The sequence below is a fragment of the Takifugu flavidus genome, chromosome 6 (genome assembly GCF_003711565.1).
Source record: "Takifugu flavidus isolate HTHZ2018 chromosome 6, ASM371156v2, whole genome shotgun sequence".
NCBI lineage: Eukaryota > Metazoa > Chordata > Actinopteri > Tetraodontiformes > Tetraodontidae > Takifugu > Takifugu flavidus.
The window spans coordinates 4,054,621-4,069,524 of record NC_079525.1 but is presented as its reverse complement, the minus strand read 5'-3'; the positions used below and the strand labels follow the sequence as shown (position 1 = coordinate 4,069,524).

The following is a 14,904-nucleotide window of genomic DNA, read 5'->3' as shown; positions in this document are numbered from 1 at the left end:
AGCGTCAGATCTCCTTCTGGAGCATCTAAGGACAGGATAAACACTGGAACTGGTTCTCCCGTCTCTCTTGATTTCTATTTATACAGCTGAGTTTCAAAGCGGATTCTTATCTAAATTTATCTTTATAATAATTGTATTTCTGCAACGGATATTTTGAGTGCATCTGCAGTATTTACTCTCTTATAAAATGATCCTTCCTTTACACCGAACCCTCACGTGGTGCAGCAATCACCGAGTCAGTTTTTAACTTATAATGGCTTTTGGTTTGCTTATAAATGCTGGCTGTGTAAACACAATCATGACCCGATGTACCGCGCAGTGGCAGCTGGGGCGGCCCGCAGCTCCCGACTCATCTGAGGAAAAGACAGCTGTTTCCTTTAGTCCTCCTCCGGACTTTTTCAAAACCAATTAGCCGGGGCTCGAGTCACCGTCATGGATAAACATATAGCGTAAACATTATGAGCTCAGCAACGCAAACCCCTCGGTAAATGCTCATCTCTATAAACTCGGCCCTTAGCATCACACACACGACTCAAAACCCAAAAGTCCTTAAACGGGCTTTACGTGAAACCTTCCACCTCGTTAATCATGTGCGGTGACACGTGTCTGGGGCAGAAAAGTTGCGACAGGGGCGAAAAGGATGTTCTGTAACTCTCCGGGGAGACACGCTGGCGTTCCATCAGTTACATAAAATAACGTGCCACGATGGCCCTACCGTGCAGTCGGGCTCATGGATATGAATTAGAATATAGCCTTAATGATAACATTTACCTCCACTGTATATACAGTACAGTGGCTGGGGCTGTAAGGAATAATAACAAAGTGTCATGGTGCAACATATTAACAGCTGATGATGTCCATATGTTAGCGTGGTTAAGTGTTGCACTGGAGTCTGAGACTGAACAATTTGACTCAAATTGTCATTTAAAGAAAAGGAGAAATGAAAAATCAGATTTTATTGCCTTTTGCTGCACACGTGTGCCCGCTTTCTGATCCTCTTGTTCATCCACACTCTGGGCGTAGCTCTGCCCCCACCCACCGCCTCCCACATGTGTTGGAATCCTTGTTACAAGGCAGGAGGAGAACCCCTCCATCCCAGAAACACACCAGTGACTCCGTAGCAACCCAGATTTATGAGTTTTATATACCCTTAAGAAGGTATATGGCCATGGTGGAGCAAGGTCATGATAAAAGGTGCTGATCGATATCTGAATGAAAAACCATTTGGGAAGTTTTTAAGCCCCCCCCCCCCCCCTGCATGGATGCAATATCTGCACGGTATCGATTGTCTGGGGCAGTAGTTAGTCAAAGGCTATCTCCTTTGACTAACCCCTCTGCAGCGTGTCAGCCCCCCTCTTTCCAGTGATAGATTGGTACGCTTCCAGCCACTGTAATTACACCACGGGACCAGCAGGTCATTTATTTTATAACTTTCACCATTTGCCAAAAAAATAAAAAAATAAATCGCCTTTATCTTTTGAGGCCAGCACTTTCATGGCTGTCCAGCGCACCCCCCCCCCCCCCGCCATAAAATCGCTCCGTGCCAAAACTGTGGGTCACTTTTATCCTGTTTAATCCTTCTGCTGTTGGTTTAAACCTACTTTACATTCAAATCACACCATTAGAAAATATTTTTTTTAGTGGATATGCTAAAGTCACACGTTCTACTGACAGATAATCAAACTGTATGTACACGATGTAATAAGCACCATCAAGTATATCAAGTTAAATATAAGGGACAAAGAATGAAGATCACAACATGGCAGTTATATTTGGTTTGAATTATGGTTACATGGTGCTTAACCTTTGCATTGTTGTGGTGCACAAGCGTGCACAAGCGCTGTATGATGGAGAGGAAGGAGGCAGAAGTTGGTAAATACCAGCCTGCCCTGCGTTGTCCTCCTGAGACAGAAGCCAAAAATGCAAGTGTTAAAAGTAATGTAAACGGCCACGGGCGGCCGAAACTCCTAATATTCAGAATTTTAGTTCTCTGCAGCGGGTTTTGAGACAAAAGTGTGTGTGTGTGTGTGTGGGGGGGGGCGTTCTCTCAGTCTGAGCTGACCTTGAGCTTCCTGTGTGTCATGCTTTTCTTGTATGTTGGAAACACGGCTACGAGCTCAGATTTGTCATGTTATTCAAGAGCAGCACTGAAAGCTAGAGGTCAGAAGATTATTACAATGGCCCAGTAATGGCTGAATTATGCAACTCCAGTCCAGAGGATGCCCTCATTACCTCGCAGGAGTGGTGATGAATGGCCTTAAATGCATGTTGTCAAAATCACAGGAAAAATGTGACCCTTCATCAGAAATACAGATGGTACCACTTCAACTACGTAGCACTAGCCGGTATGTGCTATTTATTACCAGGCTGATGATCATTTTAATGCGACATCTATCTCGTTGGTGTTACATTAAACAGTAAAAATCTTTCTCCGAGGTTTTCCTTCTCTAGCCGGGAGTTACAAACACTTTTCTGTTACCTCCCACAAAATCTCTGCATAATTAGTTTGTAATTGCAGGGCCTTTTGTTGGTGAATTTACACTGAGTGTAATTGCAGCTAATTGGGAGCTGCGCGCTAAGCTGGTGGCAATTAGAGCTTGATTTGCATTATTTCATTTGGCTGCACTGCATTGTGGGGAGTCTAAAGCCTTTCGCCTCCCACCCTCGGGAAATCTTTGATCCTCGCAAGCAGACGACGTTGCGGAGATTCCGTTTCGCTCCCTCCGTTTTCCGAGCCCTTTTTGAAGGCTTTGGGATAAATTGGAGTTAATTGGGAGGAGTGGAAGGTGCTCGTGCGCTGTTGTGCTTCAGTGAAAGGGGAGTTTACCGTAATGCACGTGGATTTTGTTTCAGCGAGCAAATTTTTTTGGCTTTGGCAAATTTTTTTGGCTTTGGATTTCCAACATTCTTCTGCACAGATATGATTCAGTGCTGTGTCATGCACTATGTAGCATTTATATAAATATTTAAAATGGAGAAATTAAAAGACCTGTGGGTGTGATTAATAAGAATGGTGTGGAAAATGACACGTGGAGTGTGATTTAAGAGGCTGGGATGGAAATGTTTCTGGTACTGTGACCCTAAAGTTACCTCTGGTAAATCTTGTAAACAACATTAGCTGAGGTGAATTAACATATGCAGACGGAGGTGGCGTCTCCTGTAAACCTCATTGGAATGGGAAGGATGAGCATTAATGCACATGTAGAAAATCACTCTGGCGAGACTTAATCATGCCGAACAATTTCAGCGGGAAGGTGTTTGGTCCTGTTTCATTTTAATTTGAGTCTGGAGATGGCGCCGCCGCCGCCGCCGCTGCCACCGTTTGACAAAGAGTCGGCGCTCTACCAGTCCTCAAAATGACAAGTCCTCAATCTGCGCCTGCCCTCCCAGTTCTTCTAAACACATGGTTTATGCAAATCAAAGCAAAATGATCTCGGGCAGGAGCGGCAATGTTGACTGCTGCCAATAGGAACCGGAATTAATGTCAAATAAGCTAGGAGGGAAATCTACTCTGCATACGCTGCTCTCATTGACTGTAGCCAAATTAATTTGGTGGAAAGGTTATGAATGTGTGTTTGCACCAAAGTGCAGTCACTTTTCGTGATTTATGGCAGCACGTTCGCTCTGCCTGTGCAGGTTGATACGGCTCTATTTATTATTTACAAACTGTATCAAACTCGCATGAAAATGGCCATATTTCTCATTCACCAGGGCTCAGTTCTGTCTTCACAAAAGCCACGAAATGATAACTCATTCAATCAAAACGGCCCTTTTTGATTGAATATGGTAAACAACGCGACCCATCCCAGGACGATCCTCTATGAATCTTAATGGCGTGCAGTCATTTGTCCTTGTCAGCAAATGAACGACTGTCCCGTAGAAATGGAGAGAATCTATTTACGTGTTTGAAATGACCATTGATAATGATCAGCAGTGGAGACCCTCATCAAGAACTTAGCAACCCATAACCCTAAATGATAAATGATGATTAATAGCGAAAGTGGTTAGTGATTGTTAATTTTAGGGATTTTCAATGCTAGATTGGTTTTGTATTCAGGAGATTATTTCTTTATGTCTCTCTGGGGAACTGGGCTGATGCAGCAGGAGACTAAAGTGGTCGGTATGGAAAAAAATGTATAAATAGAACATTATGTCCTGTCCTTCTGAGATGTTCCTGTCATTTTGATCACTGTATTTCTGGTTTCTCAATGCTGCACTCAACAAAATAGGAATCCCCATCTGCTGGTTCTGCTGCTTTCGTTAGCCTTTGTGAAGTCAGAAAAGAACAGCTTGTTTTTAACTTTCGATAACGTTTCAAAGGACTGATCCTTCCTGCGTCCCACCGCCTCTACCCTGCTTCAACGTCAACTCCAAGCTTAACGAGACGGCTTTCCAGGCACCTTTTGTGACCGAACTAATTGCTAATTACACAAGCGCTTTGCAGGCGCCGCGGTGCAACGCAGCTCCTTTTGTTACTTTAATTGTTATTTTGAAGAATGGCTCTTCACTAAATTGTTCCAAGGAAACCCTCGGAGGATGAATGAGTTCTGAATAATTTATCATCTTTATGGAAACACGCTCTCTGTGTGGTATTGGGGGGGGGAGCGTTGCGCCGTACATCTCATTCTTGTTTCGGAGTCTCCGTATTTGGGGATTGATGATGGGGAATCTTTCATTGTGCATTCTCCTCTTCCAGAATCCCATCATTACGATGGGCAGAGGTGCCCCCTTCACCACAAAAAATGCCTTAACTAATTACTCCAGCCAGTGGCTCCCCCCTGATGGATTAATGTGTATTGTGTAAGTGGGACAACCCCCCCCAACCTTCCCTCCCTGTGCTGTGAGATGAGAGACGAGTACATCCAGATTTGGAGCCGTGTTGCATTCACATCCTCCATAATTATTTTGCGCAGATGAATACGGCGGCGGGCAGGATGATGTAGTGGCCATTTGGGTCCAGAGACTATCACACACAAACACGGTGCACGCTCTTTGTCACTGCTGAGAAATCTGGGCCCGCCTGCCTCTTTCCAACCTCTGCACACGTTAAATATCTCAAAAGGCATTCTCACAAATGTAATTTCCTCTTGTCGCTGATATAAATACAATCTGATTGTTGGTATTTTGGATCGTCCCTTCTTCCTACAGCCAGGATAGATTTGAAAACACCACCTTGGTCTTTATTTTATTGTGTGATGTCTGGAGGTTAGCGCGATCCCGGTGACCAGAGCAGTGATCACCAGGCGATCCAGTAAAGTGTCGGTGTAGCTAATGCTAGAAACCGCCGAGGAGAAGAAAATATTCCTCATGAGCAGAGATCCAGCTGTTACTTGGCTCCAAGTTCCTTTGCTTTTTAATCGGTTGTAGTGAAAGGCAGGCAGAGGCACTCGCAGCACACACGTTACAGTGGGACAGTGACACCGCTCATTAAAAGGGAACACTTTCTCCCCTCAAGCCTTACATGATTTACTGACTCAGCCGGATTTAGGAAGTTGTAAATGGGAAAGAGAAATGGGTCCTGTAGACATTGATTAATATTGATAATGCTTTCCCGACATGTAATGGCCCCCTCCCTCTCCTGCCCACCCTGAGACCTGACTGAGGTATCCTGCTGACTTTGAAATGAGGTGAACTGAAGCACGTGGCACACAAGTGCATGGAAACTGATCAAGCTGTCATTTGCCTCCATTGTGATGTACTTGCTGACAGAAATGAAAAAAGGGGGTGGGGGGTGGGGAGCGTGGACTCCTTGTTCTGTCATATAGAACAACCGTCACTGTCAAAGAGGGGGTGCAGGCTCGGACGCCGAACGTCCGAGTTTGTATCTACGGAATTTTTAAAAAGAGTCATTATGTGGGTTAAAAGGAAACGCAAACACAAAGCTGGCTTTATGTGCGCTTGCTCGGGCCGAGTGCTAATGCTGGGCTCCTATACCATGCTGGCTGGTAATTGCTAACACATGTGCTAACTCTATCTCCCAGCAGCCGGCCGAGGGAGTTCTGGCGCCTGGACTACTGGGAAGACGATTTAAGGCGTCGACGTCGCTTCATCAGGAACCCCTTTGGATCCACTCACTCAGAGGCCACGCTCAAAGCCGCCGCAGACCACGGTCAGTCCAAACCCCCGTCAGTTGTTTTTAGTCGCCAAGACCAGGTACAAGGTCGTAAAAATCAGCAATCCCGTTGCAATAAAAGGTTTACTACACAGTAAAACAGCACCTTCATTTGAATTTCACACCAGGAATATTAAAAACGACCACCCATTCTGCACAAATGCACTAATTAGCAAGGGTCACATGCTTTACTCGCAGCTCAGGCTGAACCTTAAATGTGAACCCTTGTCCATTTTTTCCCTTTTGCTGCACAACAGTAGCTGAAATCAGCGGTGAGTACCGTGATCTTTCTTTCCTCTACGCATGCGTCAAATTATATGCAGGTCATTTAAAAATTCTGCCTTTTAAAAATGAGACTTTGTGAAGATTTGCTGTCAAAATTGGGAAAATACTGTAACGTGTTGGCAAATAAAACCCTTTATTTTATGAGATTCTGATCTCAAGGGAATTAACAAATAAAATGCTATTTTTATCAATATTACATATTGATAACCAACATGTGGTAACTGTGCTGCAGTTTTGGTTAAGATACAAATACACGTCCATTTGTACAAGGCTGCTGCTAAAGCTAACAAGACAGATTTACATGTTACGTGAATAGGTCAGATCAATATCTCATCGTTTCAGCCCACTTTCTGTTAAATACAGGTTGTGATTAAGAAAAACTGTCTCCAGAAGTCACAGCTGCAGTGTGTAAATGATGGGTGTTTACACGGACGCCAGCAGTCATAATCCTCTCCGAAAGTGCACGCAGCCCCTCGTTTCTGCAGAGATTCAGCCTGTAAGAGGCTTTGCAATAATGGCTGATCAGTAAATGAACATGTCTGGAGCACAAATGTCCCCGAGGTACCGGGAATTCCATCTAGATTTGATGTGAGTGGCGCATACTAGCAGGTTATGACAGAGTTTGATCTAAAAGCTGTGAGCGTTCAGGGTGCCAGGATTGTGGGAGATTTGCGTACAGAGACTGCAGCGCGTCGGCATCTGGAGCCCAAGAGGAGCCCCGGGTCCAGTCGGCCTCTGTTCTCCAGCAACAAGCCTCCGAACTTCACTCAGTATTTGAATACCTCTATATTTGCCCTGCGGCTCCTTCTGCAAACCGTCACTGGCTTCTGAGTTTTTGTATTTGAATTTTATTTTGGAAAACGTGACGGCTGCATATATTAATTTCTGAGGTGGGGGGGGGGCAAATTCCTCCAAACAACATTTGGTTTTAGAGTCAAGTCTGTGTAGAAATATCCAACATCCATGTGTGGCAGTGGTATGCCTCCTCAGGAGAGTCCGCAGCTTGGCTGAATAATGAAATATATCATTAAAATAACTCTCTGACATTGAAGCCTGACGGCATCCATTTTCTGATGTAACCTTTCGTCTTGTTTTAGTCGACCCGACATTTGTTACGGAAGTGCAGCTCAAGACGAGAAACGCGGGGTTGAGTTTTCAGCGGGAGCGCAAAGGTCATATCTGGCTGTAATTATATTCATCAGATGCGGGGGGAGAAAATGCAGCTTCGCTCCCTAAGAAAATATTTAGCATGAGATCAAGTCTGAATTAACCGAAATTGTCTCAGCTCCTCGTGTCAGCGCTCTCAAAATATTATGAATGGTTAGGAAATTAGAGGCACTGGGAAATAATTAGACTTGGCTGCTAACCGACCCATAGTGAAATAATTCAATCATTTTTAAAAAATGGAAATATATCAGTTTTACAAATACGGGCGTGCATGTGTGTGGCTGCCAGCGGCCTTCAGTCAGCTGTTTATGGCTGGAGAGAACCATCTTTTCTGGGGATGGATTTGGTCTGGTCCCGGGCCTGTGTACCAGAGGTGGCAGAGTAAATACCTAAAGACTAATGTCTCCGTTCTGGTAATCAATACCCGTCTCTCCACCCCACTCCTGGCTACGTTCCCGTTAAAAACAAATTTGTTAATTTTGACAATTTAATTGCAGCCACCATGCAGGCCTGCAGTTGTATAAGCAGGTAGTTGAACTTCTCAGTCGGGAAATGGCTTCTCGGAAAAAGCATAACCTGTTGGGATTTATGCACGCCGCGGCTGCCCGTGCGATGAGTGATGAGGCTGCGTCGCACTGTTTTTCATGCCCGTGCGCGCGTGTGGCACTCGTGTTTGTCACTGAGCTCTCTTTGAATTATACTTTAATGAAAACGACACTCTGGTATTAACAAGCTACTATTTACGATTTTAATTTATTATTAGTGTCATTTAAGAACGGAGTAAATCCACCTTTGGAAACAGATTGACTTATTTGAGTGTGCTTTCATGTGTGCTTCCAATATAAATAAACAGTTTGAAAATGTATTTCCTGGCATGTCGAGTGAGAAAACGCTAACTGCTTTTTGCTGAATTACACTTATCTCATGACTCGATCTTTTCTGGAGGAGCACGGTTGGAGATCAGAGCGCTCACGCATCACTCCGGGTAGATCGGGGTGAAAATTGTCGAGTGTGTTTACAGCTCAGTGAAAAAAGTTCCAAACGTCCGTGTTTTGTAAGCTCCTGATGGGTCCCTCCGTCCACTTGCTTTGGTGCGAATACATGGGCATGTGGTACGTATTAGAGGAGCTGGTAGTAATTTCAGTGCTGCTAACTAAAGAATCCTCCAGGGAGGCTTAATTACAGGAAGGCATTCTAAATATCAGTGAGCTGCATTTTTTTCCATGACAAGAGATTTTTTTTTTATCCTGGTTTCAAAGTGTGTATCCAGATGACGTGGTGGCACAGTTTTAGGAAGTGCAATTGATCTTGTCTCAGGTGACGATGAAAGAGGGGGAAAAAAACCCCTTTGGTTGTGTTTTTGGCATCCCACTGGATGAAAACTGCTGTTTGTTGCCAAAGAAGCAAATAAAAAGCTCTGTGTGTTAATAGAAACAGGAAAGATTCATCGGCCGGGCTTTGTTCTGCAGATCCTTGCAGTGCACCAGCAGGAACCTCAGGGCTCCGTAAACGTTTGCAGGTTCCCGTTCCTCTCAATAGATCCATTTGGAATTTCATGCCATGTTCACTCGTAATCAGAAAAAGGCTGTGAATCTTATTTTGATACGCGTTTCAGTCATATCTGTGCCTTGAGGGTTAACACGTGAACTCGAGCACGCTCATCTGCTGCTTGCATGTAAGACTGCGAGTGTGTTAACGCGGCATAAATCAGCGCCGCCCCTCCGTGAATAAAGGGTTTTTCTTTGGGCCAAACAAACTCTGTAAAGTATTGCTTAAAAACTCATAACTTACTTAAGCCCCAGTCAAGGTGGAATTTATGAAACGTGGTAATGAATGCACTTCTGACAGCAAAAGTGGAAAATATAGCCAGGTGATTTTGTATGTAGTTCTTAGGAAAGTCACTAATATGAATGGACAGCTTTAGTTAATAGCTCTTCTTTCTTTTTTGTGTATTAGAACTTCTAATTATCTGACTGTATTGGGCGTTTTCTTAGAAAATGTAATATATGAGAACGGTTAACTTGGGTTTGGTTGTGTTGACCTAAATGTTTAAATATATATTTCAGTTTGTCTTCATGGTGTGTGATTTTAGTACTGACGCATTAAAGGTAAAATGAAAAGCCCCTTCTTCTTCCTCCAGTGTCTGAGGAGGACATCCTCAGAGGAAAGCAGCCGATCAGGGGTCAGGCTCTGGCACATCAGAACTCCGAGAGTGAGACGTTACTGGACGGAGACGATGACACTCTGTCCTCCTTGGACGAGAAGGACCTGGACAACGTAACAGGTAAAGAAACGGTTCACCGCCTTCAGCTCCCCTTCTCCAGGTCTCCTTGTGCGGCAGCCCAGACAAAATAAAAGGAATGGAAGCCTCAGAGTCCCACAGGTGCAGATCAACTCTGTTTTTCTGTCTTTGGCTCCGTATCTCCATGACAGAAGCGCGCTGACGTTTTATTTTTATTGCAGCTTTTAATGGTTGAAACATAAGGCAGGCATCACCCGGCATTATTTACTTCCCTTTGAAACTGTTGCTTCATGAAAACACTTAAGTTTTGTTTTTTTTTACTGCCACTGGAAGCTTGCTTCACACTCACAAGCCTGCACCAAACACTTAACAAATAAAAATCCAGCAACCAAGTTTCTTCCACCACCCTGAAATAAAAGCGGTTTTAACCCAAAATAAAACTTTGTTTCAGCTTTCCATTGATTTCCCTCCTCTCTGCATTTTAACCCTTTTTGTCACGTGGGATGCAGCTGTCAATAATCCTAATCAAATTTAATATAGTCCGTTAATCGGATTGCCTGCGTAATCCGCAGTTTTATATGCAGAGACGGCCCTCACAAGGGGGCTCAGAGTGCTATTAAAATGACGCAAACGGGTGACAATAGGATTACAGCCTTGAATCCTGCCTAATAAAGTGATACATACATCGCTGGAACCTGCGCGCAGCCTGTCAGCAGCCGTTCAGATCCCTGGAAGCGGCTGTCTGCTACAGGCGTAATTGAATGTCTTTAACCGAATGGCAGCAAAAAATGTTATTTCGGTTCACGGATAACACGTCAGTACCTGCGGGAATTCAATAAAGGATCGAGGCGTGAATATCTGTTTGTTGCATCCGTTTGCATGCGCGCCAGGCGCACGGGGAAATCACGGCGGCGCGCTCAGCCTCCCCTCTCCGCGGCTCACATCTGCAAACACAAAGCGTCTTACGCGCAGAGGCGAGCGGGGCTTCCACCCACAGCTCCCCCGAGCCGGCCTTTCATTGTCATACTGGCATAAATTAAGATTGATGAGAGATTAAACACCGGCTCGAGCAGCCGGCCGAGATCAATGCGCTCTGATTGACGGTCGATTTCTGACAATAATGACAAACAATATGATGTCATTAACTTTTTCATTGGCTTCATGCTGGTTGGATATATCTTTAAATGTCGCCATGTCACAGTAAAGGATATTATATCTTACCGACACCACTGAAAAGAGTTTGAACTCTCAGTTTTGCGTTATTGTGCGCCGGGATTCACCAACAGCCGCGTCACTGATCGAAGGGGCCACGTCAATAAACACCATTGAGGGTTTTTTTAAATTAAAAAAGAGGGTATCGTCCCTGCGGCAGTTTCCATTGTGAGCGCCGTGTGTGTGTCCCTGCAGGCCCAGTCAACCTGAGCACCAACGCGCAGCTGGTGGCTCCGGCCGCGGTGCTGAAGGGAACCCTGTCCGTTACCGCCTCCGAGCTCTATTTCGAGGTGGATGAAGACGATCCGGGCTTCAAGGCCATCGATCCAAAGGTAAGAGACTCTGGTTCCATTGATCCAGCCTCTGTCACCGGTGAACCACGCATGCGGGGTTAGCGTTTCAAAAAAGCTGGCGTTAGTGGGATTTTGTTTTTTATTAATATTACTATTTTAGATGTTTTATTTTATAAACGTTTTCTCAAGGGTCAGAAGAAATATTCACGTATTTGCATTCTAATTTAGATGCGCGTAGTAACAGTAATTGGGTAAAAAAAAAAAACCTGACAGCTATTTATTAATATACTTAAACATTTTGGCTTTTTATAGTTTTAATTGAATTGTTTCAACTACCAGGTAAGTAAATTAGCTTTAACAACAGACATTGTTTAAATGTTCTGTAGCGTTTTAGATAAATAAATGAATTGTAATAAGTAACTCAGCTGTTTGGGGGTCAAATACGACGACACATGGGTCAGACCTCCTCTGCGGTACTATTAAAAATGAATAAACAAATAAAAAAATCTGATATAAAGTTATAAATGAATTGTGCTAATTTTGTAGTAAAATTATCATCACAGAAGCTGCTGAGCCACAGGTTGTTTATGAGGTCAGGGTCATTAGTCATTTCCAAAAATTTATTTAAGCGTGTTGTGTTTTTTTGTGTTTTTTTTACTATGTTCAAAGCAAAAAGTGTTTTGAAATTAATAATAAAACAATAAAAAGCTTTTCACCTTCTCTCTGACACACACAAACACACACACACACACACACAGTCAGAGTTCAGGTCTGCTGTTAAAACAGAACAGAGCTGATCTTAAACTTCTGCTGATTTACACTCATTTGAGAAACCTTCAAGTCTCTGACGCGTTTTTAATAGTAAATTAAGGCCTAAAAAGCTGCACTTTTCCTCGTTCTATTTTAAAGAAACGATTTTTTTCTTTTCTTCTTATTTTACACTCGACCACATTAGAGCAAATAATAAACGCAACATCTTTTTTTCTTATTAGCTGTCCAAACACGCCACGTCTGGAGGTCAAGTTATTGAATTTGGAACATTTTATTAACATTTCTTTTTAAGTCACATAATGAAAAACAACAGAACTTGGCACGCTACATTTTTCTTTCACTTAACGATTTTGTGCACGTATTTAAATAAAAAGTTCTTCACTTTGTGAAAACATTTAAAGAAGACAAAAGTGATGACATTTATTTGAAAATGTACCTTCAGTTTGTCTCTGGCAGTGGCCCATTTGCTCCGTTTTAAAAAGCCTCCCGTTTGCGCGATGCATTTCTGTATTTTTTTATGTTTTTCACATTGCTTGGAGAATCAGCTGAAACGTTTCTGTCCTTCCTTTATCCCAAAATGCACCTCGGCTCTGCGTCGACAATCACGTCTTATTTTCTTTTTTTTTCTTTTTATAATTTGTCCAAACTTTTGGCGTTGGTGAGGATTTCCCTCGCTAGTCTCCACGTCTGCTTAGCAGCAGCCTCCAGGGCTGAGTGAGGCTTTCCCTGAAACAAGTCCAAGTTTGGCAAGAAGTAGTGGGGGCATCTGCGGCACTGCAGGCAGGATATGAGCTGCAGCAGGATGCCGTTCAGCCGGTCTCCGAGGCACGACTCGTCCCAGTCGGTCTCCCTCGGGTGCTTCTCGCACTCGTACAGCAGCAGGGTCTTCATGTGGTAGTTGTGGAGCGGCTGGCCCGGTAGCTCCAGGTGTCGGTCCCGCAGCGTCTTGAGGACGGACAGACACTTCTTCCTGCAGCCGCCCATCAGCAGCCTGTTCTCGGCCTCGCTGAACTGTAGAACCCAGGCGTCGCTCTCTGCCGAGCTCTGTTTCCCCGTTAACGAGTAGCACTCCTTAGAGAGGAGGTTAAAGCCCTCGGCTTTCACTTCTGCTACCCGGTTCGGACCGGGCCACGGGATGTGGGGCATGGGCCACTGAGCTGCACTACGAGGCCAAATCCCAGTGCATTTGAACGCCGGGGTGATCTGCACCACGTACCTCTCCCTGATCCGCAGTTTGACCTCGCTGGTGTCCGCCACCATCTTTACCACGTCGCGGTAGCTGCATTTATCCACGGCCTGCGCCACCAGAGTCTGAAATCTGGAGCGGATCTTTCTGGCTGACAGGTAACCCGAGGCGGTGATGAACTCGACCCACAGCGACATGCTCCTTTTGCGGCCGTCACTCAGCTTCAGCACCGCGCAGCCGGGCAGGGAGCCGTCATCCACGAAGTTGAACACCCCCATTTGGTTCAGATACAAGACGACCTCGAATTCATGAGGGGAGATGACCTCCAACCCCTCGTAGCGCGCATCTATCTCACTGAGGGAGCTGATAAAGCGAGGCTCTTGCACTTCAACCTCCTTCAGGACATCCGACACCACTTTGCAAACCTCCCTTATGGTCTTCGCAATGGCCGCCTTGCGAGCTTGGCATCTCTCGTTGTAATATTTGTTGAGCTGGTAGACCAGCTTCGCCTGCGTCGCAATCATGTTCGGGCAGAGGTCCGGGCTGTACACCGGAGAGTCGCAGTAAGTTGACGGATCCAATGCTTACCGGTAAAGCCAGAGGCAAGCGCTTCCCCGTGCAGGAAATCAAAGTTGCGTGTAATCAAAGTTTAGATTTTTTTCCCCCCTTGCTTCTGAAGCGGATGGACGTCAGTGTGATGAGGAGGAAGCGGATAGGGATGCAACGTAATAGTTTTCTAAATATCACTCCAAATTACGAGCACTTCCCGCTGCTAAGTAGATTCATATTCGGGTCGTGTGTCACCGTCCGACTCCTGCAGCACACACGCCTAAGGGCTGAAAGAGCGTCTGGGAGCACTCATCTCCTCCTCCCGCTGTTATTCTCTCCTCCGCGCACCCGCTCACTTTTCGTCCACACTCAGCTGTGAGCTGGACTTGTGTACTTTATGAATGGTTCCTTTAGGAAGAGTGAAAGGGGGTCGGGCTTCTCTTGCTGCAATCATGTGCGGAGCTGTCAGCGCGGGCAGCCAATCAGAGCGGCGGAGCGTCGGTCCGCCTCGGCGGCATCTGGACGCGCGCAGCGGCGCGTCGCTCCGCCGCTCTGCGCTCCGCCGCTCTGCGCCCCGCGGCACAAACGCTGCGCGCAGCTCCGTCTGTACGGGCGCATTCTAATCTTTATTCTCTCAGCCGGCCAGAAAGCATTATTATTTACTGGAAAGCGTCGCCCTTTGCTCAGAAAATCACGTTTTTTTCTCTTTTAACCGGTGGGATTATGGGCGCATTTATACTCTGAATCTTCTGTTCGTTTACATTTGAATTTAAGTTTGCGCATTTATTTACCCAAATTTAGGCGGATGACTCGGTAAACTGAAGCGCAAATGTCCATGGCTAAGTCTTAATTTTAAGCCAAGGCTTGCCTTGATCCCTGGGGTGACGTCTGTTTGACGACAAAGGTGTGATTGTTTTCTTTTCCGTCCGATTTTGACCTCATACGGGAGCCACGGTCGGTCTGTCGGTCATTGTATTTAATTTAATCAAAATAGCAGTATAAAGCCTTCACCCCATAAATTTTAAACTTTATTATGGTGGCATAAATCTTTTCACAATTGCGTTTTTGCCGCGTTCTTGTGTAAACG

General features: G+C 45.0%; 2 protein-coding genes across 8 annotated transcripts in view; one reads left to right on the top strand and one right to left on the bottom strand.

Annotated features, from left to right (window-relative positions):
• Positions 1-14,904, top strand: part of lrba (LPS responsive beige-like anchor protein) — a 126,253-nt gene that overhangs the window by 61,344 nt on the left and 50,005 nt on the right. For 3 of the 7 annotated variants that reach the window (XM_057036402.1, XM_057036403.1, XM_057036400.1), the window contains exons 37-40: positions 5,982-6,109; positions 6,370-6,384; positions 9,705-9,848; positions 11,214-11,350. In XM_057036402.1, coding sequence (XP_056892382.1) covers positions 5,982-6,109; positions 6,370-6,384; positions 9,705-9,848; positions 11,214-11,350 — 424 coding nt within the window. The remainder of the gene's footprint in view (positions 1-5,981; positions 6,110-6,369; positions 6,385-9,704; positions 9,849-11,213; positions 11,351-14,904) is intronic. The other 4 variants (XM_057036405.1, XM_057036406.1, XM_057036401.1 and 1 more) reach the window with 3 other exon arrangements.
• Positions 12,335-14,239, bottom strand: mab21l2 (mab-21-like 2). The gene has a single exon (XM_057036416.1). It carries the CDS (start codon positions 13,790-13,792, stop codon positions 12,713-12,715), a length of 1,080 nt encoding a protein of 359 aa, XP_056892396.1. The 5' UTR covers positions 13,793-14,239; the 3' UTR covers positions 12,335-12,712.